The 26,451-nt window shown below is 43.5% G+C and overlaps 1 protein-coding gene across 4 annotated transcripts in view; it reads left to right on the top strand.

The window, feature by feature from the left end:
* Rbpj (recombination signal binding protein for immunoglobulin kappa J region) overlaps positions 1 to 26,451 on the top strand; it is a 186,727-nt gene that overhangs the window by 102,786 nt on the left and 57,490 nt on the right. The window contains exon 1 of one of the 4 annotated variants that reach the window (XM_075943532.1): positions 17,049 to 17,263. The exons of 1 other annotated variant lie outside the window; for it this stretch is intronic. In XM_075943532.1, the coding sequence (XP_075799647.1) occupies positions 17,166 to 17,263 (98 nt within the window). In that variant the 5' untranslated portion in view covers positions 17,049 to 17,165. Of the gene's footprint in view, positions 1 to 17,048; positions 17,264 to 17,376; positions 17,496 to 19,698; positions 19,763 to 26,451 lie in introns of those variants that run through there. 2 more of the 4 variants (XM_075943534.1, XM_075943535.1) reach the window with 2 other exon arrangements.

The following is a 26,451-nucleotide window of genomic DNA, read 5'->3' as shown; positions in this document are numbered from 1 at the left end:
CTGGTCCGTGATCTTAGGCAGATATCTTCACCACTAACCTTTAGAGAAAGTCACCCTAAAACATCCAGACAGAAAGGGATCACTGATCTGCTGACTGCTTTGTACCAGATGTGTGAGCTATGTATGATACTATCCCAGCTTACAGATGATCTCAGGAGTTACAGCATATAAGCAAAGTTCCCAACAGGCGCCAACTAAAATCTGACTTTTTCCCCTGCATCACAATCTTCTGTTGGGTTAAAATCTCATGACTGAAAACAGCATCATTGTATTTTTCAGGTGTGTGTGTGTGTGTGTGTGTGTGTGTGTGTGTGTGCACGCATGTGCACGGTTTTATTTTGTTTTCTCCTTTGGATTCTTTGATTGCTGTAGGTGAAAGTTGCCTATTCTGTCCTGGGACTGATTGCTAGAAACCAAATTGCTTATAGGATAATCTTGGAAGCAGGGTATGGTTGCTTATGGCCTTTATTCCCAGCACTCAGGAGACAGAGGAAGGCGAATCTCTGAGTTCAAAGTCAGCCTCTCCTACTGAGTTAGTGCCAGGCTGTCTAGGCCTACACAGAGAAACCCTGTTGTGAAAAACAAAACAAAACAAACAAACAAAAATATTCCTGGAATGCTATTTACAAAACTCATAATAGGATTTTCTTCTTCTGAGGCAGAACATGGCCAGTGAGAGTCTGACTTTTCTGTGCATTGAATGTTGCCAGATAAAGGACATTATTAAACTTTCATTTCAACTGCAGGGAGCTGTAGCTCAGGGCTAGGGAACTTGACCAACTTGTGAGATCTTAGGTTTAAACCTTGGTTGTGAAATACAGAAATGAATAAGTAAATACATAATTGAGACAAAGAGCAAAATATTCTTGGTGTAAGTGTCAATAACACATGGAACAAATGTAGACTATCAAGGAAAAATAATTTAAAATGAAATTACATTGATTCTGGGCACTTGAAGTTAAGGAGCCATCGTTAACCAGATCCCAGAGACTTTTCTGCACATGAACCTTTGAACTGAACTATAGACAACTCGTTGCAGGCCAGTTGACCTTTGACATGTGTTAGCCTCTCTAGACCACCTGCATAAGGAACTCTGTCCCCAACCCTCAAAGCCTATGACCACATATGTTCAAACCCTTCTTTAGAAGGCAGCTTAACTTCTGCCAGCACCAAACACGCTTTCTCAGCAGAAATCAATGTAGTCACCAGCCCCATGACCAACAGATGTAAGCTTCCCTACTACTTTGGAAAGCCTCCCGCACATTTTAAAGCAATCTCAAGTCTGTGTTTTTCTATATTACAATCCCAATTGATCCCAAAGCGAAGAAAATGTCTTTGATCTCAACTAGGCTGTGGTCTTGTTCTAGGTAAAAAAAAAAAAAAAAAAAACCCTCACTAAAGGTGCACATGACATTTCAATATTCAAATGTATATTTTGTACTTTTGTTAAATCTAGCAAATATGGATGTTCTCTTCTATAAATTTAAATTTCCATGTGCACATATTGCCCATTTAAATGTAATTGAGATTTAAAAAGTAAAGTTTTTTTTTTTTGTGTGTGTGTGTTTATGTGTGTTTCCTGTAATCGTGGCATTGTTAGAAGCAACATTGTCATAGACTGGAACTCAATGGAATGAGCGGAAGTTAAAGGATACTTAAAAAAATAATCATTAGGGCTGAAGAGATGGCTCAGAGGTTAAGAGCGCTGGCTGCTCTTTAGAGGTCCTGAGTTCAATTTCCCGCAACCACACAATAGTTCAAAATACTTATGATGAGATCTGGTACCCTCTTCCAGTTTGCAAGCACACATGCATGCAGAATTCTGTATACATAATAAATAAATCTAAAAAAAATCATTAAAGGGCTAAGTTTGCAAAGACAACTTTTAGAGACATGTGCACTGGTGGAGGGTACAGCAAAGAGGAGAAAGTTGGAAAATATACTTCCTAAGAAAATTGTAGTCAAGGGAACTCTCAGAGTTCTCTTTGGGCCTGGAGCCTCAAGAGAAGAAAACAAAGGTCTCTGGAATCCAGAATATTTAACTTCCAGGCTGAACCTTAAAGGCACTGTTGACTCCATCTTCCCCTTCTTACCTTGCACATTTAAAAATAAAAGAATTCCGTGTCCCATCCATTTCCACTGCCATTCCTGTGTTTTGTTCCTTCCCAGAAGCAACAGCTTCCAGAAGTAGCCTAAACTGGTCTTCAAGGAAACTTTAGCACAGCCTGCGTAATTCCCCTTCAAATCACCCCTCCCCCAGTCCTCTGGGCTATACTAAAAGGTGGCAAAGAGAAAGGACAGTAGTAGGCCACCCATTGGGCTACGGAGAAAGGTTAGGACACAGCATTCAAACTGGAGCCATCCGGAACCATTTGTGAGCGTTAAGGAAATGTTACTTCATTTCTCTGGGTCATAGCTTCCTTCCTTAATTTCTCTGAGCCATAACTTCCTTAAAAGGGTTGCAGAAGTCTTAGGGATGAAGAAGGAGCCACAAAGATCACGTCGATTAAAACTACTAGAATTAAGGCGGTAATTTATGCTCCCACCCATTAATTTTTCTTCTTATGATAAGCTGAGGAGGTGGTTCAGTCAATAAAGTGCTGGCCAAGAGAGCTTGAGGTCTTGAATTCTATCCCAAGCACCCACATAAAACAGCCAGGTGCCATGGTGTGTGGCCAACACCTGTAATTCCAGGGCTGGGGAGGCAGGGAAGGAAGAATCCCTGGGGTTTGATAACCAGCAGGTCTCTCCAAAGCTGTGATCTCCGTGTTCAGTGAGAGACTGTCTCAGAAAATCACAGCGAAGGAAGAGGCCTGAAGTCCACCTCCAACTCCACCTGTACACACGTGCACAGGCATCGCACAAATAAGACCATGCCACGTATGAAGGGTTAAAGAATCTGTCTGGAAAACAATCTCAATTTTAGTGTGAGGATCAGGGACAGATCAACAACACAGATGGCTGTGTTCTGGGTTTTCTGTGGAGTTCCTTTCATTACTTATTGTCCCTACTTGGATATTTGTATCAGTGCACACCTCACCTAGGCAAAGCCTATGATGACACCGGAAACAATTTAATTGAATGAAATATAATCCCCTTCTTCTCTCTTCGTCTTTTTTTTTTTTTTGCCTGTCCTCTTAACAACTTTATTAAGATGTATAAGCTGTATAACTGAATGATTTAAAGTGCATATTCAGGGCTAGGACATAGCTCAGTTGGTAGACCGCTCATTAAGCATGCACAAGCCCAAAGTTCAGTCCTAGCACTGCAAACTGGGTGTGGCGGCACATGCTTGTAACTCCAGGGCTCTGAAGACGAGGCAGGAGGATCAGGAGCTGAAGTTAGGTTCAGGCACAGCGTGAGTTCCAGGCCAGCCTGGGGACAAAACAAACAAACCAGCAGACTTGCACATTCAGGGACTCTCGGTGTGTTCCCACAGTTGTGCACTTGTCATTACAGCCGATGTTCACTTCTTCCCCCGCCCCCACTCACACCCTGCACCTTTTGGCAGTTACCATCTCTGTCCATACATCCTCAGGTCGAGACAGCCAGTCTCCTGCCTCTTTATCAAGTCTGTCTTTACAGACTTCTCTTTTTCTAGACATTTGAATCACACTATACAGTATCTTGTAATTTGCTTCTTACTCTAGAGCATGGGGTTTGAAGTTTGTAATGACTAGCAGTAATTCACTTTTTTTTAGCAGCATAGTAGTCTATTTCTGGACGCACTGAGCTTCGTTTGTGGATTCATCGGGTGGTGTGCATTTTCAGTTTCACACGTTTAGATATCACCAATGAGGCTGCCATGAACATTTATGCTTTTGTATGGACATACATTTCATGTTTTCAGTTCTCCTTGGTTACATACCTGAGCGTGAACTCCGTGAGTCATTTAGAAAGTCTGCCTTAGCCTTTTGAGGAACTGCCAGTGTTTTTCAAAATGGCGCATCACTTTCCATCCCTATCAGCTGGGTATGGGGGTTTCAATCCTTGTCAGTCTTTGGTCCTTGTTATTATCTGTTTTTTCTTTGGTTGCTTTCTTAGTAGGTATGAGGTGGGTGTGGTTTTGATTTCTGTCTCACTGATGATGTTGCTGATGGCATTAAACACTTTAAAAAATATGTTTAATGGTTGTTTGCATATTTTTGGAGGACTTTCTAGTCGCATCTTTTCTTTTGGGGTGCTAGGAATTGAACCCAAGGCCTGGCACACACCAAGCAAGGTTTCTATCGCCAGTCACACCTCCAACTCCACTTCCTCTTCCTTCTTTCTCCTCTCCCTCGTCCTTCTTCTTCTGCATAGGGATTCAAACTAGGACTTCCTGCATGCTAGGCAAATACTTAAACAACTAAGCTATATTCCCTAAGCTTTCTTTGTCCACTTTTAAATTGAATTGTCTTTTTAAAATGTGTGTGTGTGTGTGTGTGTGTGTGTGTGTGTGTGTGTGTGTGCCACAGCACTAATGTAGAGGTCAGAGGACAGCTTGAGGGAGCCCGTTCACTGCTTTTACCAGGTGAGCACTGGAAACTGAACTCAGGTCTTTGGGCTTGGTGGCAGGTGCCTTTCCTCACTGGGCTCTTTCACCAGTGTGAGTGAGAGTTGTCTTTTTATTATTCGCTTTTAAGAACCTTTTACTTATTTTCTATACTGGGCTCATATCAAACGGATGGTTTGTGTCTTCACTTTCTATTTATTTTTATTTTGTGTGTAGTATATGCATATGTGTGGGTACACTGGTGTGCGAAGACCAGAGAGTATCACATGTTTTCTTCAATCTTGCTCCCTTTTTCTTTCTTAATGTGTAACTAAAAATGTTGACACGTTTATTTTGTGCTGGTATAGTTCTTAGAATAAAAATTGAATAAATAACACTGGTATTATTTTGGCATACTATAAATCTAAGGTTCTTTTCCCTTTTTTTTTTCTTTGAGACAGGGTTTTTCTGTAGCTTTGGAGCTTGTCCTGGAACTCTCTCTGTAGACCGGACTAGCCTCGAACTCACAAAGATCTACCTGCTTCTGCCTCCTATGTACTGGGATTGAAGTGTATTCCATCACTGCCCAGCTCAGTCTATATATTTGTATGGATATGATTTCAGAGCTGACCACTTGGTATTAAATCGCCAACCAGAAGGCTCTTACCTAGGGAAGACTATTTGTCCCTCTCTATTCTCACTAATCCAGGGCATTCCTTAGTGCCCTGGAGTTCTTGGTCAAGGACTGAGGCCTTATGAGCCTTCCCCCTCCATGTTAATATGTCTGTTATTGGCGCCATCCTTGTTCACGTCTTGTTTAAACAGTCAAGTTGATGAAACTTCATGAGTGTGGCTTCTACCTTACTTTATGGACAGGCTTTCACTAACATTGGCGCTTACTAATTGTCAGCTAGACTGGCTGGCCAGTGAGCCTTCAGAAACAGTTTGTTCTTCATTGGCCCTGTCCTGGGATGGAATCACAGACTCCTGGCTTTTCACATGGGTGCCATGTCTGGAGTTGGGTCTTAGGCTTGCCACAGCAACCACAGTACCCACCGAGCTTTCTACTTAGTTCCCGTTTTCCTGTCTTGAGAGCATCCTCTGAAGCATATAAGATTCTAATTTGGATGAAATCCAATCTGATTTTGCTTTTCATTGTTGTTGCTTGGCTTTTGTTTTTGGGATAGGTTCTCACATAGCACAGGCTGGCTATGTGTTATGTAGCCCATGTTGGACTAAAATTCCTGATCTCTCTTCCCCTACCTCCTAAATTCAGGGATTGCAAGTGGGTAACATCGTGCCCAGCTTATTACATATTTTTCACATGAAAGCTATTAAACCATCGCTAATCCAGAGTCCTGAGGGTTATCCAAATGCCTTCTTTTATGAGTGTGTGAGTTTGAGAATTTATGTTCACATATGGTCCAATTTTTGAGACTAATTTTTACTCATGTGTATATGTTTATGAATGCTCTGTGTGTGTGTGTGTGTGTGTGACTGAAGATGCCAGAAGGAGGCATCTAGCTTTAAGTCCCCTAGAGTTAGAGTTAAAGGTGGTTATAAGTTGGCCAGCATGAAAGCTAGGAACCGAACTTGATCCTCCTCAAGAACAGTTGAGTTGTCTCTCCAGCCCCCAGTTTCACTCTTTTATATGTAGATATCCGCATAATATTCCTGTTCGTTTATAATAAAATAGCTTACATATCTATAGTCCCTAAATAAAGGATTGTCTTTGAGTCATAGATTCTACTTCTAAGAGTAGAATGAGCATGAATTATGTTTTCGGAGAGTAATCTGTGAAAAAGAAGAAAGTTCTTTACTCTTGGTATTGTCCTGAGGGTTGAGCATTATGACTGATATCCTTGAGAAGGCCTCAGACAATGAAGATGCATGATATTTATTAAGTTCACAAATTATATAACAAAGCATGCATTTGTTATTTACTGCAGTGTTGGGGATTGAGCCCAGAGCCTCATACATAACCAGCCATGTACCCTACCACCACCCAGTCACATGCCCAGCCCTGGCATCTTTTAGAACAGAAAGCAGTTGCAGGTTTGGCACACATCCTTTTGGAAACCCTGTACTGCGTAAATCGAAATACTTCTGCATGTAACCTGTTCTTTAGAAGTTATCTTTCGGTTTTTACGTCCTACTCTTTTTGCCTAGATTCTATGATTATTGTTTATTTTGGGAACTTGGAAAGTACCATGCAAATATAGATATAGCTACGCTAGTTAAAAATAAAGGGCTTAGATTTGCTGCTGAAGGAAAATATGATGCTCTCTGTAGGTATAACTGCTTGATGAACACCAGATTTGCATTTCATAAGAACATTTCTGGAGAAATTGAGAGTACATTGAAAACTAGGAGCCAAATGCTTTTCCCAGACAGTAATTTATAACTCTCAGTGAAGTCAAAAGTAATTCTGAGGGTAGAGTTTAGGCCACGTGTTTGGAAAACTGGAAGAAAAAAAAGCATGAATAAATTTCCAAATCTTTCCAAAGTACTTAGAAGGGAGGCAATTTGTAGTTATGAGCTTGAGAAATGTTTTTTTCCACTGGTGGAATATTCCTTCCATTTTGGTATAATTTATTTTACCTTTTACAGGATGCTAATCATTATAGAATTTAAAGAATCACTTAAGCAGCAAAAATTACATAGGACCATACCAGTTACAAATCCTAACACAGTCCTTAATGATTCTTTTAAATCAATTCTCTAATGCATTTTCCAATGTCCTTATCATTAGAAGTAGCTGAAGGTTTTCAAACATGCCTACTATATGTCAGGATGTCTGTGCTCATGGTTTATCCATAGTTCAATCAGAAATTACCAGAGACTTTTCCTTTTCTTCTTTTGCCTTCTGTTTTTACAAAAGTTTCAAGAACTCTTTAAAAAAAAAAACCCTATTTGTAGGCCAGGTGCAGAGGCACATGCCTTTAGTCCCCAAAACTTTGGAGGCAGCAGCATGTGGATCTCTGAGTTTGAGGCCAGTCTCAAAGTGAGTTTCCAGGATGTCTAGGGCCACACAGAGAAACTCGTCTTAAAAAACAAAACCAACCAAACAAACAAATATCCCTAAGTGTTGCAGCTGGAGTGATGGCTCAGATGTTAAGAGCATTTGTTCTCCTATGGGCACTGGGCATGTTCGTGGTACATACACACACACACACACACACACACACACACACACACACACACACACACGTAGGCAAAGCATCCATGTACATAAAGTAAAAATAAATCTAAATATAGTGGGGTCGTGCTGGCACACACCTTTAATCCCAGCAGTCAGGAGGCTGAGGCAGGTAAATCTCTGAGTTTGAGGCCAGGCTGGTCTACAGAATGAGTTCCAGGATGCCAGGGCTACACAGAGTAACCGTGTCTTGAAAAACAAAAAACAAAACAAATCTAAAAATAATTTTTAAAAATCCCTACATGTTGATGTCATGACAGTTTAAAGTAGTTAATATCTAAAACTAGCATAATGTCAACAGCAACTATTGAAGGTGATGATACACAACTCTGGTAGTGATGTTTGAGGGGGCGATGGGTTACTGAGCTGACTTGGACAGCGAGAATTTCAGAGGAATTATTTGAAAAGTCACTATCTGTTATTGCTTAAATAGATGGTTTCCAAAGCTAAGCTTCTTACTCAGTCTGTTTTGGACAAAGATGTTAGCTACACAATACACACACACACACACACACACACACACACACACACACGCATAGAACCTTTCTGGTGGGCTTGCCTTGAAACTGTAACAGAGACCACTCTATGTTCAAGGTAGAAGCTTAATAGTAACACAGTCCATAGAAGAAAATGGAAGGTTTGTCTTTTATTATAATGAGTAACGTTATAACCACAGCTAACCTTTCAACCCCCCCCCTTTTTTTCTGTGTGTGTAAGTGATTGTGTCTGTGTAAGTGATTGTGTCTGTGTGTGTAAGTGACTGTGTCTGTGTGTTGGGGTGTTTGTGCATGTGGAGGCCCCAGGTTTATGTCAGGGCTCATCCACTACTGCTCTTCCACAATCTTCCTTGAAGCAGCCTATGAGTCAAACCCAGGGCTCACCAACATGGCCAGGCTCCTGGCCAGCTTGTTCTGGGGATCCCCGTGCTCTGTCGTCAGAAGCTAGAATTACAGATGGGCCACTGGGCCCACCTGGCATTTATTTGCATAGGTTTATGGGGGATCCAGACTCTGATTCTCATACCAAGCCAGTGTCCTAGCCCCAGAGTCGACTTTTCAAAAGCAAATGTGCCAGTTGAGAAATTAAGTGCCATGACCTTACATAAGGTCAACTGTTTCTATTAAATGCTTACAATTATCTAACTTGATGCATGCCACAGAACACTAATGCAGGTGATAGTTCATCTAAGGGTTCAGAAAACAGAATGTGTAGAAACTCCCAGGGTTAGAAGCTTCCTGTGTATCTGGTAAGTTCATGAACAATTTCAAACCCTATGTTCCCCGTTTGCAGATTAGGAAAAAATGAATTTGTCCATAGTGGGCCAGCTGGTTAGTGGTGAAGGCCTTGACTCCAGCTCTTTCTTTCTTTCTTTTCTTTCTTTTTTTTTTCAGAGCAGGGTTTCTCTGTGGCTTTGGAGCCTGTCCTGGAACAGCTCTTGTAGACCAGGCTGGTCTTGAACTCACAGAGATCTGCCTGCCTCTGCCTCCCGAGTGCTGGGATTAAAGGCATGTGCCACCACTGCCCGGCTCCAGCTGTTTCTTCATACTGGATATTTAACACTGACATAATGCAAATCCCTTAACGAGTGCAATATATGATACATAACAAAGGGGGAAATTCTGTGAAGTTAGAATTTTAATATATGCCTCTATGAATGAGAAACTGGAATTTTATGATTCCCATGGTATGATTTGTTTAGTGTTAACTGCCTTTATATTACTTATGTTACAAAAAGAATGGAAAACGGGCTGGACAGATGGTCCAGTGGTTAAAAACATTGACTCTTCTTTCAGAGGACTCAGGTTCAACTCCCAATACCCACATGACAGCTCACAACTGTCTGTAATTCCAGTTCAGGGGACCTGACAACCATGGCAAGATACTAATACATAAAAAAGAAAAGAAACTAAACACATGAACCACACATGGAAACATTTTCTTCCTATTAATTTGCTGCTGAAAGCTCCGGCAGGTTTTGAAATTTGTACATACTCTTTACATACATTTGATCCATTCATGCTGCACTTAGCTAGAGCAAAATGGCCTGCTTTCTACTTGGCCTCCCAGTATTGCTGCACCTTAACAAGCCAAGCAAAAAAACACAAACCAGGCCCACAAAAAAAGTCAAATTGCTAGGGTCAAAGAATCTTGTAAAAACTCAAACATAACTTGAAAGAAAGCATGGGCATTTGCTTTGCTTTCTTAGACTTACCTGAAGCCTGTTTCTCAAGTTCATTCCGTGACTCGCTTCTAGTATTCCAGTGCTTTCCTTATTGTTTTCTTCTATCCTTAACAGGATTTTTTTGTGTGTAGTCCTGGTTGTCCTCGAACTCACTCTGTAGTCTGGCCATGAGCTCAGAGATCCACCTGCCTCTGCCTCCTTTAGTGCTGGGATCAAAGGTGTGCTCCACCACTGCCCGGCTTCCTTAGTCTTTTTTAATCTTGGAGTTAGAGCTCACGTTCCTTATAGAATTGCACAGTCTAATACCATCTACTGCACTCTTGCAACCTTCTGAGACTCTGATTAACATACACCAGGACACAACAGAGATGCTGCTGTAAACACAAGGGTATAGGGATGAGGGAAAAATAGGATATGTGTACATACGTGTGTGTGTGTGTGCGTGTGTGTGCGTGCATATACGCACACTTGGAAGCCAGTGCTTGACGTTAGGTGACGCTTGCTCTACCTTTACAGAAGAGATTGCATATCATTTCTTTTTTTTACCTAATAAACGAAACATTTAAATAAGAAAGGAATGAGTTTGGAAGGGCACGTGTCCACTGGGCAGTTGAAGCAGGTGTAGCTCACTAACACAGTCACCTACAGTACTGCTTTTATTCCTTCTCTGTCTCAGCAGGGTGTCACTACGGAGTCCTGACTGGCTCAGTGTGTGAACCAAGTCTCCTCTGAACTTCTAACAAGCCTCCTTTTGCCTCCCAACAAGGCTGATGGTGCTTTTAACCTAAAATCAAGTCGAATTAAGATTCCCACATTAATGAACCGTACCCCCAACACTGAGCTCTTAGCTATAAGTCATTAGAGAATGGGTTTAACCTCCAAGACCTCTCTCTCACCTGTAAAAGGTAGGTGATAGTGCCCAACTCGTAGAGTTGTTCCAGGGATTCACAGTGTCCCTGTACGTGAGCAATGCCATTCATCAGCAAGTTTACAACTCGCATTCTTGCCGAAATCCTTCTTAAGCACAAAGTGTCGCTTGAGCGTCTCAAAAACCCATTTTAAGATAGCTAACTATCCAGATAAGTGGTAGTTTCTTTCTTTAGCATAGCCCATTCAGAAATGACAATTGTTTAGTATCATTTCAAAAAGACTCACATACCTCAAGTAATTGAGAAAAAAAACCCTTGTAGCCAGGGGGTACTTTTGAGTATATACATAAAACAAGGCATCCTGTCATCAATCACATGAGATGACCACAACATGCATAAAAGAAGACTCCCTGGGGCTGGGGGATCTTCCTTCCCAGCTGGGATTACCTGTGTGTGGGGGAGCTTGCTCTACCTTTACACAGGTACTGTGGTATTGAACTCAGATCCCCGTGATGTCTGGCAAACTAACTGAGCTATCCCCCAGCCCCAGGGAGTCTTCTTTTATGCATGTTGTGGTCATCTCATGTGATTGATGACAGGATGCCTTGTTTTATGTATATACTCAAAAGTACCCCCTGGCTACAAGGGTTTTTTTTCTCAATTACTTGAGGTATGTGAGTCTTTTTGAAATGATACTAAACAATTGTCATTTCTGAATGGGCTATGCTAAAGAAAGAAACTACCACTTATCTGGATAGTTAGCTATCTTAAAATGGGTTTTTGAGACGCTCAAGCGACACTTTGTGCTTAAGAAGGATTTCGGCAAGAATGCGAGTTGTAAACTTGCTGATGAATGGCATTGCTCACGTACAGGGACACTGTGAATCCCTGGAACAACTCTACGAGTTGGGCACTATCACCTACCTTTTACAGGTGAGAGAGAGGTCTTGGAGGTTAAACCCATTCTCTAATGACTTATAGCTAAGAGCTCAGTGTTGGGGGTACGGTTCATTAATGTGGGAATCTTAATTCGACTTGATTTTAGGTTAAAAGCACCATCAGCCTTGTTGGGAGGCAAAAGGAGGCTTGTTAGAAGTTCAGAGGAGACTTGGTTCACACACTGAGCCAGTCAGGACTCCGTAGTGACACCCTGCTGAGACAGAGAAGGAATAAAAGCAGTACTGTAGGTGACTGTGTTAGTGAGCTACACCTGCTTCAACTGCCCAGTGGACACGTGCCCTTCCAAACTCATTCCTTTCTTATTTAAATGTTTCGTTTATTAGGTAAAAAAAAGAAATGATATGCAATCTCTTCTGGAGTGAAAACTTCTGGGGGGAAAGGTGGTCCTCACGCTTTGTTAGAAATACCTTTTTCAGGTATTTAATCCCAGCATTTGGGAGGCCCCATCATTTGGGAGGCAGAGGCTGGCAGACCTCTGTGAGTTCAAGGCCAGCCTGGTTTACTAAGCAAGTTCCAGGACAAGGTAGAGAAACCTTGTCTCAAAAAACAAAAACAAAACAAAAAGACCAGGTGGTGTTATTGGCACGAGCCTTTAATCCCAGCACTCGGGAGGCAGAGTCTGGCAGATCTCTGTGAGTTCGAGGCCTATCTGGTCTACAAGAGCTAGTTCCAGGACAGGCTCCAAAGCTTCAGAGAAGCCCTGCCTCAAAAAATAAATGAATGAATGAATGAATGAAGGAATGAAGGAAGGAAAGAAGGAAGGAGAAGAAATACTTTTTCCTTTTTTTGAGGCAGGGTTTCTCAGTGTAGCCTTGGCTGTCCTGGAACTCACTCTGTAGACCAGGCTGGCCTCTAACTCAGAGATTTGCCTACCTCTGCCTCCTGAGTGCTGGGATTAAAAGCATGCACTACCACCGCCCAGTTAGAATTACTTTCAAGCTGGAGTCAGCCACTGCGTCAGCATGCCTGGCATCTCTGGTACAGTCTGTTCAGTTTGTTATACACACCTGCTCCATGACACAGGCTACTAAACTCACATTTAGAGTTTCAGCAATGCACACTAAACATTTTTTTAACGTGTGTAGGTAGTTTGCCTGCATGTATGTATGTGCACCATCTGTGAGCTTTGTGCCTGAGGAGGCTAGAAGAGAGTATTATCTTCTAGACATGGAATTACAGAGAGAGCATTGGGAATTGAACCCAGGGCCTCTGGAAGAATACCCAGTGCTCTTAAGCCCTGAGACATCACTCCAGCTCCCTTCCCAGCCCTTTACAATTAAAACCTTTTAACGTTAGGATAGATAATATTGGATTTCATTATGGTGATTTCAAATACAGTTTATTTTTGCTAACTCTTCTCTCCCCTCCTCTGGCCTCCCAGTCCCCATGACCTTGTGCTTCTCAGCTACCTTCTCACTTTGATGTCATGGGTATCTTACTGCCTGCCCCTCCTGCCTCTTCAACTTCCCCTTTTTTCATCACCTGGTCTCCTTTCTAATTTCATATTGTATGCCCACACTTATACCCAGTGATATGCATATGTATAAGCTAGGAGCCACATATGAAAATTTCAATATTTGTCTTTCTGAGTTTGGGTTGCTTCACTTAATCTATTTTCTAGACCCAGGAAGAGGTTCCCAGCATTTATCATCAGAAGTATTGTAATATATAGGTAGCCTAACAAACAAACGGGTTAGTATACTTGTAGCATAAACAACACAGAGTTGTATGATTAACACATACGGACAAATATACCCAAACAGTTTCCACAGAGACTGTATTTTTAATCCCACAAGCCACCCATGAAAACATCTATTTCTTTATTGTCCATTTACAGCATTTTCCTTTCCTGAGGGGCTCACATGGAGAGCAGGAAACTCTTAAGTATCGTTTCATTACTGGTCTACCTCAAAATGGTTTTCTTTCCTCCCCCTTTCAAAGCACCTTCTTTCCATCACTTAAAATCATCTCTGCTCTGCCCTGTGAGAGACGCATTATCTCTCCTCCATCCCCCTGCAAATACTGAGTATCAGGCAAAGTTCCAGGAGCTGAGGCTTGAAGAATGACTAGAAGTGACCAAAGTCCTCATTTCCAATCGTCGTTATCACGAGGAGAGTCGGACCATAAACAACACACAAGTGTCTTCGGTGCTGCTTTAGACTGTGATGTCTTGAGGAAAACAAAGGATGTGAGAAGCAAGGACCAGGGCAGTCACTCTAGTGAAGGGTGGCCAAAAGAGGCCAGGGTACGGCATTTACCTAAAGACTTCTAAGGAGTCTTTCTTCCTCTTGTGTGAGTAAGGGGAGAGCATTGCAGGTCATGGAGAGGGCACAGGACTGGAGCTGAGGGTGTTTAATGTGCCCCGGGAGTTTCAAGGAGGGCAGCAGGCTAGGGCTTCCACTGAAGGAAGAGAGTACCGGCTGGAATCAAGGAGGTCGAAGAATTTGGCAGCGAGCCAAATGCTAAATTCTCACAGTCAAATGGGAAAACCACTGGAGTCCTTAGAGGATGATGAGGATTGACCCACTGAGAAGAGTCAGAGGGAAGCGTGCATGGAAGAAAGGAGGATCACTTAGGAGACAGCCTGTAAACCAGCTGGGGAAACACGAGTGAGGCAAGGCACTAGCTAAGGAGCTAAGGAGGTAGAGAAGGTTCGGATCTAGCTCTGTTTTGAAGATACAGCACTGTGCTTTGAACATAGCTCACCTGTGATCCCAAGTTCATTTGTAGTCTTGGTCTCCAGTAGTAATTTGAGTAATTTGAACTTTTATGAAGTTGGGTAATTAGGGCATCGAGTCTGGCCACCAAAGAATGATCCCTGGAACCTACATACTAGGAGAGAATGGGTTCAGCAAGTTGTCCTCTGACCTCCACATTTGTGGCTTGTGCACACCCACACACATAAAAAGGTTACCTAAAAAAAAAAAGTCACTCTAGAGACAAGCGTGGGTCCTTCTGTCTTTGGTTTCCAGTGTCCCAGTTGATGTGACCTCTTCTGTAGGCATGTACTTCTGCTGTTGTGACACCATCTGCTAAGGAGGACTGTTCACAGCCCAGCAGGTGTTAGCATCACGCTCCTGCACCCTCCAAAGCTGGAGCAATATTACCTTCCTTTCCTTACATATTGCTGATTTGAAAATAGACTAATAGATGTAGCTAGCATGATTTTTCTTGCTGACTCAATTCTGGGTGAGCGATAAAAGGTAAAAGTAATTTCAAGGTCCTCCCCTTAAGTGAGAGCGAAGGAGTTGCCTTTATTGAGAAAGGAAAACACTGTAGGCGGAGCTGATGGGTTGAGATTAGGTTTATGACTAACAGGGTTTTCCAGCGTCTCAGATTAGTGTCCACCACTAGTGTCACAGAATTCACTATGTCTGCACATCCTTGGGAAGATGGCTCAGAGGACATGTTTATAGGCTTTCCTTCTGCTCTAGATGAGGCTTGCTCTTACACAGCATATTAAAAGGCTATACATTCCTTTTTACGCGAATAAGCAAAGAAATAGGCAAACCCACACCGCACACCCCTACAAACCTTCAAAACGCAAAAGCTTGGTTTCCATCCATAGTGTAACCAGGAGACATTAGTTATTGGGGGCTCGCTGTCCTTTAAATGTCAAAACGCAGTTCAAGTCCGTATTCGTGAGTCTATGATGCCAGTAAGACACCAGTCCTACACAGTGCCAAATTGAAAAGTGACTAGCTGAAGAATATTCTGACCCCTCTTGGGCAAATAATCTTGAAAGAAAGGATGCATGGAAAACAGCAGCCACTAACGTAACTGGTGAAACAGTACCTAAAATGGGATGCATAGAAAGTGGAAGGAAACAAAGCCGGCATCTTAAGTCATATGGAGGAGGAGAGGGGCGGCAGAAACTGACTTGTAGGGATTCCTTTAAAGGGTTAGGAACAGACTAAAGGAAAGATACTTCAGATCGTGTCCTTGTAAGACAATGCAAACATGCAACATAGCCACGTTCAGTGTTTCCCGGAGCCTTGCCCGCCTCACAAAGCCAGTAAGACAACTGTACAGAAAAACCACCCATTGGTAGTTAAGGGAATCTGAAGTTGTTGTAAAGCAAGTGGAGTGGAGGCCAGACTAGGTGACTCAGATGCATGACTCAAAGCCGACACGGGGGCTGTCTGTCAGCTCCCAGAGGCGGGGGGCACTGCGTCTGGCACATTTCAGGAAAGTACCAGGCTCGGGAGGGCGACAGGAAGCCTGCCCGGCGCGTGCGTGAGTGTGCCAGGGCGGCCTCCGCCCGCCTCTCCCCGCCACGCGCCCACCGCCCCGCCTTACGGGCCAGCCCGACCCTGCCTTCCACGCCCGGGCACGCGCGCCGGAGCAGCACGAGACGGACACCTGTCGGGCCCCAGCTCGGCGAGATTTAGGGTGCACCCCGAGCCGCCCGAGGATGGGGCGGGGGGGGGGGGGGCCGTTCTCGCGAGGTTTGGGAAATTTCCCACGGCCAGTGTTGTGTCTGAGCCGAGCGCTGGAAGGCGGTCGGAAGGAGGTGTAGCGTGAGACTCGGCTGCCCGCATTGCGCACATGCGCAGTGGCTCAGGCGCGCGCCGCGCCAATCCTGCGGCGCCTCGGAGCGGGTTTCGGGCAGCGGAGTCCAGTTGTCCGGGTTTTGCGGCTCCCTGCGGGAGGCAGCCCTGGAGCTGGGAATCTCTAGGAAAGGGAAGGGCGGGGGGGGGGGGGGGGGGGGGAGCGGGGAGGACAGCAGGTAGGGGAGGGGCGGGGCTCGGGCCTGCACCTGGCTGGGAGCTGTCGCGAGCTCGCAGCGGGGGACAGTGTCAGGCCCCCGGCGGGGAGGCTGCCCCGCTGTCCCCTACGCGCCGCAGCTCCCGCGAGCTGGCCAGGCCGCCCTGGATGCCTAGGCAGCCTGAGCTCGACGGGAAGCTCGCTCCCGAATGCTGGGGCTTGAAGTGTGGCTCGGAGCGGTGGCTCTGGGGGAGAACCATTCTGGGACTCTGATGTGTGGCTGCGCGGTGGACGTCTGGTGGCGCCTTTGCCCGAGGCTGACCCCCATCGGGGAGAAGCGGCTAAGACCACAGAGCTGACTCCCCGAAGCTTTCCGTCTGCAGAGCACGGGCGAGGGTCGGGCCACGCTGTAACCATGCCCGTGTCCCCACGTGTGCGGGGAGCGCAGGGGCAAATGAATGGAGACAGCTACAGGCAGGTCACTGGGTCCGGATCTCTGTCCGGTCTCCGCCGCTCGGGCACCTGATCCCGACATTAGCATAAAGGAGGTGTCCAAAGAACGGCTGAATGAATGAATAGGCTGGGAACCCGCCGCGAGCGGGAAGCCACTTGGAAAACACCCACTTGAGGAGGTGTCTCGTCTAGGCCTGTGAAACGCTCACATTTTCCCAGGACCCCTCCTCCCGGCCCCGGGGCCCCGCCTCCTGACCCCTCCAGTCCTTGTCCCCGTAGTAATCCCCTCCGGTTTTCCTCAGTCTCCACGTACGTCCCCCGATGGCGCGTCTCAAAACCCGGATAACCGGAGCGCTCCCCATGGACTACACGGAGGGCTCGCCCGCGGAGGAGCGGCCTGCGCATGCTCCATCGCCGGGGTAGGTTTCCAGGGAAGGCAGCGAACAGGATCCCCTAGTCCGCGGGCGGCGCGAGGTGGCAGGCTCCCGGCGGCGGCGGAGCGGGGAAAGGCGGCGCGGGGGCCGGGTGGCAGCATTCAGCGAGGCCGAGGGAAGGGGCGGGGGAGAGGAGCAGGGAAAGGCGGCGGGGGGAATCTCGCGAGGGTTGGAGTTTTGGCGAGAGTTTGTGGAAGATGGCGCCTGTTGTGACAGGGTAAGTCTGAGGGGGAGCGAGTGCTGGGAACCGGGAAAGTTGCGGGCGTCTGACTGCCCGCGGCAGGCGGCGGGCCCGGGCTGTGCGGCACGCCTCGGCTCGGGAGGGGGGCGCGGGAGGCGACGCGGTGTCGCGGGCCGGTGCGGGACTCGCCGTGCGCCGCGGTGGAGCGGGCTCCGGTGCGTGAGGGCGGGCGGTGACGAGGCCGGCGGCTGCGGGCGGAGTGCGGTCGGCGCGCGGGGCCGTGGGCGCCGTGCCCGCCGCGCGCCCCCTTCTGCGGGCCTGGCCGGGGAGCCAGCGCAGCTTTGTTCCCGGCGGCCCGCGTCGCCAGTCCGCTCCGCCGCTGTCCCCGGAGCCCGGGCGCTTTGTCTCCGCGCGCTGCCCCCCGCGACTCTGCCCCCGGCCCTTTGTTTCGCCGCCTTAGGCCCTCGGTGGGAGCCGCTGCGCGCCCCGCATCCCGTCTGCATCTCCACTTCACTGTCCTTCCTCCCGTGCCCCTTTGTTGTCTCCCTCTCCTCCGTAGCCGGGTGACCTGCCACAGCCCAGGCACCAGATTCCTGCCCCTCTTTCTTCCATTGTCTTTCTCCTGTATCCCTTCTCACCTTTTTCTGTTTGGTCCTTAGTCACCCCCAGAGGCTTTGTTTCCCCTATCTAGTGGCTCATTCGCCTAGCATCCCCTTCCTCTCGCGTCACTGCTTGCTTGATTTATCCACTGCCCACTGTGTCTGTTGAACTGTCTCAGCCCCGGGGACTCCATCTGGTGCTTCGAAGTGCGCACAGACTCTACGGTTTGCTTTTGTTGGAGTCTGGTAGATGCTTGGGGAATAACTTAAGTTTGCTCCTCCGCGCCCCTCCTTTGCTTCGCACCCCTTTCTTTCGGGATCACCCCAACACCACCCCCACGCTCCCTCCCCCTCTCCCCTGTGCGCCGTTCTCCTGGGATTTAAACGACTCAGATTTTCTTTGCCATCTTTCTGGACTCGTGATTGTTTTGCTTGGTAGCAGTCGTGCTGGAAAAAGAGCTAGATTCTTGATGGTTATTGCCTTTCATTATTGCTTCTGCTGGCTCAGGCCAAGGGCATCCGTAGTAGCGTTGCACTTGGGTTACCCGAGGATTGATGAAGGGTATATTGTAAGACTGTTAGAAGTAGGCGCAAAGGTATTCCTTTTTTTTTTCTTCTTCTGTTGGTGTTCGAGAATAGTTCAAATATTCACAATGGATATTCATTTGGTGTGAGTAGGAGGTGAGTGAATTTTGATGTTGAAAACTTGTGAATGTTGGGGTGGAGAATTGTATCCCACCCACCACCCCCGGAATCTGGATCTACAGTTTAATTGTTTTCTAAGGAAGAGACATCTCGCTTTTGGTAAATGGTTTGCTTCTTAATTTAAATTAGAGTTTACCATTTATGATTGTTTGAATTTGCAGTTCGTGATTTTTTTACTTCTGAATGTGTGGCACCTTGGGATCAGGTGCGGGAGAGCAGAGGGCAGTTTTGGTTTGATGAATACTGACTGCTTTTAGGATCTGTGGAATACATTAATTACTGGCAGTCAAAAGACAGCGATAGCATTTAGTTTGGTTGTCTTAAAGGTACTTCCTTCTGTTGCAGCTTTAAGTTGTTTTCAGCTCTTATTGTTATGGTGATGGTAAAAGCTTGGGGTGATTACTAGGGGGTGTGGTGTAGGTTATTGTATACTAATGGCCTGAATTATTGTGCTAAGATTAATGTAACAGGGTTGTTAATACTGAATGTATTGTTCAGGATTTTTTTTCCTGCTAGTTGGATCACTACTTTTAGAAGATACATTGCCCATAGATAGAGTCATTGGAAGCTTCATCTCTTTAAAGTTGTACACAAAGGGCTGTTGATGAGTTTGTAGAAGATGAGGTCTAAGGAATGTTGGCACTTTGGGAAATGTTGGCACTTTTTAAAAACGTGGTGATTAGAATTAGTAGGCTGATTTCTTTTTTCAGGGGAAATCATTTTTTTTTTTTTATGAGCGATACCTGAAGTTTTCTTGTGAGAATTTTCATTTGTCTCCTACTTAGTGCATAACTCTGGAGGTTAAAATCAGGCACACACTGGTTCTGACCTAAAGCACAGTGTAAATAGTGTGTAATAATGGAATGTAGTTTGCTCTGATTTGTGCATTTAAGAATGATCACATACAGCCTGGTCTACAAGAGCTAGTTTCAGGACAGACTCCAGGCTCCAGAGAAACCCTGCCCCAGAAAAAGAGCGATCACATAAAGACACCATAAAGTGAGTTTTACAATTGAGTTGTGTTGTTTCTAAGCATGGGAAACTTTATCTTAGCCAAAAGGCTGAGAGAAGTGATCATTTAAGAATTTTAATGAAATAAAAAAACAGCACCTTAATTAGACAGTATATTTAGACATATATGGGATGGACTGTAGCTGGAAAACTTTCTGAGAATTGACAATTTTAGCTTTAAATTTATTATCCCCAATGTTTGTAGGGAAACTGAGACTGGTTTGTAGTATTTTAGATTGATTGCACACTTCTAGAGCAGTCACAGTTAAATTTATGTAAAAATCACTTCTTGTCATATACTCACAGATTTCTCCTATTTCTTAAATGGATAAGATAAAAGACAAAGGGTATACTGCTATTGCCAGGTGTAATTCATTAGATACTTTTGGTATCATGGATGGGTAAGGCATTAGAAGAAAATGATTATGTTTTAAAGTTCTTAAATGTTTTAATTCTGAGGTTCACTTCATTTTTAGAAATAAGACTTGGCTTGAAAGCGTTATTTTGCATTTTGCTTCCTCCCAATACTACATTCATGTTATTCCAGCTAGGGGCAGTATTTTCTCATGGATTGACTAAAAGTTGTTATTTTTGGCATCTGGCTTTGTGATTATTTCCAAGTTATTCTATTTCCTCTGCCAGTTTCCTAACTCTGTAGAATGGGAATGGAATAACTTGCCACATCTGCAGAGATGCACCCTGGGGTTTTCAGAACCCCCTTGAATGAACAGTGTGCTTAAGATCTAGGAACTGTTATTGAAATGAGCTGATGGGAAGTAGGTCATATTTTATAGGAAGTCAAGTAGGAGGTCATGGACTAAGTTCTTGGCAAGTTCTAGGAGTGACAGTAGAATGGAAAGAAAACCCAACCGTGTGTTATAGTTTGTATAAAAGATAGATCTTTCTTACAAATTTAGAGGGAGAGGGTCAAGCAAAATAAGCTTGTGTAAGAGATTGAAGCTCTATTAAACCAAAGTGTAATGGCACATTGTAAAATCATGGGATGCCTTTTTTGATTTCTGCATGTAGTAATACTTTTTAAAAGATAGTAAAGAGGGGGGGGGAAAGATAGTAAAGAATGTTTTCCCTGTACTCTTAGCCAGGTCTGTTAATAGTAATGACAACTTTTATTTTTGGCCTACATTTTTTTGATGCTTTGTCATATGCTTTCAAGAATATTTTCTGGGGCTGGAGAGATGGCTCAGTGGTTAAGAGCATCGCCTGCTCTTCCAAAGGTCCTGAGTTCAATTCCCGGCAACCATATGGTGGCTCACAACCATCTGGAATGAGGTCTGGTGCCCTCTTCTGGCCTGCAGACATACACACAGACAGAATATTGTATACATAATAAATAAATATAAAAAATTTAAAAAAAAATATTTTCTGACCACTAGGACGTAAGTTTAGACTTGACTCTTGGTTTTAGGGAAGGTTTGTTACTTTTTTTTGCACTTGCTACCTACTGATGAAACCCATTGCTCCTTTTGACAGCTCCATTTGTCAGTCAGGTGTCATCTGGTCCCCCTAGCAAAGTTAGGCTTCCACTTAAGAGTGGACGGTTTTTAGTAAGCTAAAAACCTTTACTTCTGAACCAGTGAGAGAAGGTTGCACCATTCAGCCCAGGCTGGCTTGGTGGTTAAGATTTTCCTGCCTAAACCTCCCCAGTGCTGGGATTACATTTGTGCACATCCCTTCTTTCTAATTACTAAGAACTGATAGTTTTACGGCCTAAACAACCCCTTTACTCTGTCTTGTCCTTAAAGCCACAATGCATGCTGACATCACTTCACCTATTTTTACCACAGGCCTCCTTCCCCTTCTAGATTTACCTCTAGATTCTCTAGCTTCCCCATGGCCAGAGCAGTGTTTCTGAACAGTAAATCAATCACTCTAGTTTAAAAAGCTTTCAATAGCTCCCCCTACAGCCTTCACTAGGAGAAGCAGCAGACTTTGAGGTCACTTTTAAGCTTTGCTCTTTCTGTCTGTGTTGGGTTCCAGTTCTGTTTTTCTTTTCCCTTAAATCTCTGTAATAGATTCTGGCCTATTCTTTCCTTGTCCATCAGTTGCAAGGTAATTAGTCCTAATTCAGAGGGTTGTGAAGGTTAAGTGAGATAGTAGTTGAAAGCATTTATAGAATTCAAGGTATATACTTAAATCTTTGCTAGTGTTTCATAGCAAGTTCTCCATAGCTATTTATTTCATAGATGCCTTTTTCATCTTTAAAGCTCATATTTAAGAACTTGGAGTGTTCCTGCATAGGCTCAACAGTTTAATGCCTCCCTAAACTTGAAAAATAGGTTATTCTTTGAGACTGAGGTCAAGAGACTAGTCTAATGAAGATATTGGGCTAAGTTCCATGCTCTTGCTGTGTTATTAAAAGATGGATGTAATTCATTTGGAAGTATGTTACTAAATTGTAGTGTAATTATATTCAAATACTGTTAGTTACTTGGTGACAGATACCATTTTTTCTTAATCATTTATATATCTCAGGACTTGATAGGGTGTAGTTGAAAAAAATTTCAAACAGAAGACTTACATTACTTTGAAACTGAATATACTGTGACTATATAATCTAAAGTTAGTATATATAAGTTTCTCATGTAATAAAGATACTTATGTATCTCTCACTTATAATTCTGTTAAGAAACTGTTGCTGATTAACCTAAAGGAATTTTTAGCCTCGGGCTGTCACATACTATTAGAAAACATAGCGAGGAACTGGGCAGTGGCGGCACAGGCCTTTTATCAGCACTGGGGAGGCAGAGGCAGGCAGATCTCTGTGAGTTTGAGGTCAGCCTGGTCTACAAGAGCTAGTGTCAGGATAGGCCCCAAAGCTACAGAGAAACCCTGTCTCGAAAAAACAAAACAAAACAAAATCCAGAAAATATAGTGAGGTTTATGGAAGGACATTGGGACATTGTACACTGCTGTAAATTGTCCAAGAATGACAAATATAAATTTCACATTGTGTTTTTATATGGTTGGTTATCAAGTAGATCTCTCAATAGGTTATTTAGGTTATTTATTTATTTAAAGACAAGATTTTTGGCTGGGAGAGATAGCTTAGGTTTTAGTGCTTAGGGTGTGAATTTGAGTCCCAAATGCTGGCATCCCAAGTCTGGGGAGGTTGAGACAGTGGATCTTTGGAGCCCGTAGTAGGGCTCCCCACTAGGTCATCCTAACCTCCTTGGTGAGTTCCAGGCCCCAGAGAGAGAGAGAGACCTTGTCTCCAAAAAAGAAAGAAAAAGAAAATGGTCAGTGACTGAAGAATGACACCAGATGTCCTCAGGCCTCCACACATGTATCCACATAGAACACACACAGTCACAATATTCAATGTCTGTGAGTTTGAGGCCAGCCTGGTTTATACCCAGGACTGTAACAGAGAAGCCCTGACTTGAAAACAAACAAACAAAAACCATGATAATCCATGGGATTATGTCTATGTAGCCACCCTGTCTAGCTGGTTTCATTATTTTTAAGTGTTTCAGTTACTTCTCAGATGCATAAAAATGTCCACGAAAGCTTAGGGGATTGTATACTGCTTTGTTTTTGATCCATGCAAGGAATCAAATTAATGATTTACAGGAAAACCCATTTTTAGGAAGGATTATTTACTGGTTACTTATAGTTTCTTCATCAGATTCTGTCTTTATAAAGTAGGGAGTAATGCTTTCATTGTATGTGTCTGCCAGGCACATTGTGACGATGTTAAATGTGAAATTATAGTGGTCCAATAAAACAAGGTGTGAGTGATTTGTAAATAGTAAAATATGGAGCTATTTTACTGTCAGTTCCCTTGGACAAGGCTCAAGATACACTTTTCTATTGCATCCTGTGGTTTGTGGGTCATGTTTTAGGAAGACAACAGTGTGTTTAGTACATAGGACCGCAGCCCTTGAGATACGTGCTTTGACATTTTGAGCAGGCACATTTGGTAAATTACTGATTCACCAGGGATGTTGTCATTGAGTCATTCCCAACTTTGGGGTTTACTTCTTGCTGCTCATGGATCTGCTTGGACAACCACAATAATAAAGGAATGTTGACTGCCCAGCTGCTGCTATCTTTCAGACACTGTTGGCATTTTGGATGCCTCTTACAATCTGACGTTACATCATGTTGCTTATGCCTCATTAGGCCTGCTGCTGCTTTAGTGAATGAAATGATAGTCTTAATGTGTTTTTCAAACATACACAACAGATTTATGGGGGTGGAGGAAGTATAAGTGATGGTAATTGTCTATCTGTATAAATATTTTTTGCTTGTTTGTTTTGGTTTTTTGAGACAGGGTTTCTCCATGTAATAACTCTGACTTTCCTGGAACTCAGTGTGTAGACCAGGCTGCCCTGAACTCACAGAGGACCCCCTGTGTCTTCTTCCCGAGTGCTTCAATTAAAGGCATATGCCACCACTGCCTCACCTGTATAAATATTTGCATATTTGTTGGGTTGAGAAAATGCACAGAGGTACACACAGCATCTGTTGAGTCAGATTGATGAGGTCTGTGGCATTATTGGGGACAGTTAAACTGTTTTAGGCTTATATACGAAAAGACAGAAACCATTTTTTAGGCATCATAAGTTATAAAGACTTGAACTGAACGTGCTGCCTGCATCTGATGGATGTGAGAGAATACACTAGAAAATCCCTCTGTCATGATTCCTATTTCCTTTAGTATGTTTAGTTGACACTAGAGCTAATTTGCACTCTTAGTTTGATGATACTCTGAATTGTTAGAATAGCTTCTCATAAAAGTGTCCTGTCAAAGTGTTACTTTGTGTTAGAGAACGTAATAGAATAGGCTGCATTATGAAGTATAGAACCAGTGTTGCAGGAGCTTGTAAATTATAAACAGCTTTGCTTTGGACACACCTTAATTTATTCAGGATTCTAGGACATACTAATATTAGACTGATTTGCATTGGAACAAAGTATTTCCCCCTTTTCTGTAAAAGTTCATCTGCAGGTGTACTTGTTCAAATCATACTTTTGGTTCTAATGTGAGAATAGTTCCCATGCCCCAAACCAGTTAATTCTCTTCCTAACCCTTCCACCAATTGGAGTAAGCAGAAACGCAGAGGTCCCAAGACATGAAGGGTAACTTCGGGGAAATGAGGTTGTTCTCCCTTAGAATATTTCATTAACAATATGTAGTAAAGAGACAGTTGTTGAGCACTCCCTGGTAAAGAACTCCACTGTGACAGTCTCTTAAAAGTATCCAGTGTGCTGTGTTGGACATGATTTAGTGGAAAGTGTTCAGATAACTAAAGTTAAAGAGAAATTGTGGTGAGTGCTGAGACACATGTATAGTGTTGGTAGGCACACTGGTATCCTTGATTATGTTCAATTGAAGGAGTGTTTATATAAAGATGGGTGGTAAAGGGAAGTTTTAGTTAAGCCAGAAATGTGGTTTAGGACTCTCTGGAGAAACTTAATCAAACTGAGTCAGGGATGCATAGAATACCAGCAGGTTTTAGTTGATCCGGGGTTTGTTGTAAAATAGATTGAAATTGGTGGTAATCATAAGAGAAACATAATAGAGGTCCATTTTGGGGATAGGCCTAGGAATGGAAAGTCAAAACAGCTTTTTGTGAGCGAGTGTAGTATTGGGAACTGTAGAGTCAGTGTGCTGTCTGTTACTAAAGTAGATCTTTGGTAGTGAGCATGTTAGTTAATTTCAGTTCTCATGGTGTTGATTGGAGGATTGAATACAGTAAGGGATATAAAATAACCTTTCTCAGTTTTGGAAGTAGTAGATGTTTAAGAAATAAGTCCCTATCAGACTAGGAATGAGCAGTGGATGCAGCAGCTGGTGACCCATTTCAGATTCCCCATGCTTTTCTTGTGATATCTGTGCACGGATTTTGCTTTATAATAAATGATGAAGTAACCTTTAGGGGGTGGTGGAAAGAAATGGTTCACTATTCCCCACCTTTGTACTGTGGAATTTTCAGGTAATGAGAAGGGGATATGAAAAAGAAGGGAGAAAAAAAATCTACATGATTAAGACATATGTTGACATAATGGAAGAGTGAATGAAGTGAATAAATTTAGGAGAACCTATATATAAAAGTGTTATTTAATTGATATGCATATTTTTGCTGTGACAGTTAACCCTGCTCTAAAGATGTTGATTTGTCTTGAGTTACATCTGTCTACTCTTTGTGTGAACTCTTAAAGCCATTTTATTTGTAATAATTACATAGACCATCTCCCAGATTACTACTTGCTGGATGAGTGGCTGTGCCTGAAAAGGATTTAATAATATGTAGCGCTTGCCACTAGGTGGCGTTAGTTTTAAGTGATAAATCGGGCATTCTTCATAGAGTGGATTTTCTACTAATATGATTCATATAGAAATTGACTCTTAGATTAGATTTACCATTCTGCATTTCTGTACTCTATTTTTGAAGACTATGAAAATATCACATAGAAAATCCAGAGTGTTAAAAATTAGAGAACTAAACAGTGTTAGACTATATCCTGTAGATACAGTCTTATTGTAGGAGAATTTTTTGTTGGTAAAACAACATTAGGATTTCTTTAGAGGAGAGTGTGGCAGTGTGTTTCTTAGAGGATTTTTTGACAGATGGTGAAGTGTAGTCTGTCCTGTTTCTTTTTTTTTTTTTTTTGACTCACCAGTTCTGAATTCTCATTACTGTTCTAGTAGT

This window comes from Microtus pennsylvanicus, chromosome 12, assembly GCF_037038515.1.
Source record: "Microtus pennsylvanicus isolate mMicPen1 chromosome 12, mMicPen1.hap1, whole genome shotgun sequence".
NCBI classification, from domain to species: Eukaryota; Metazoa; Chordata; class Mammalia; order Rodentia; family Cricetidae; genus Microtus; species Microtus pennsylvanicus.
Note: the sequence above shows the minus strand (reverse complement) of the source record. Positions and strands in the feature narration are given on the sequence as shown.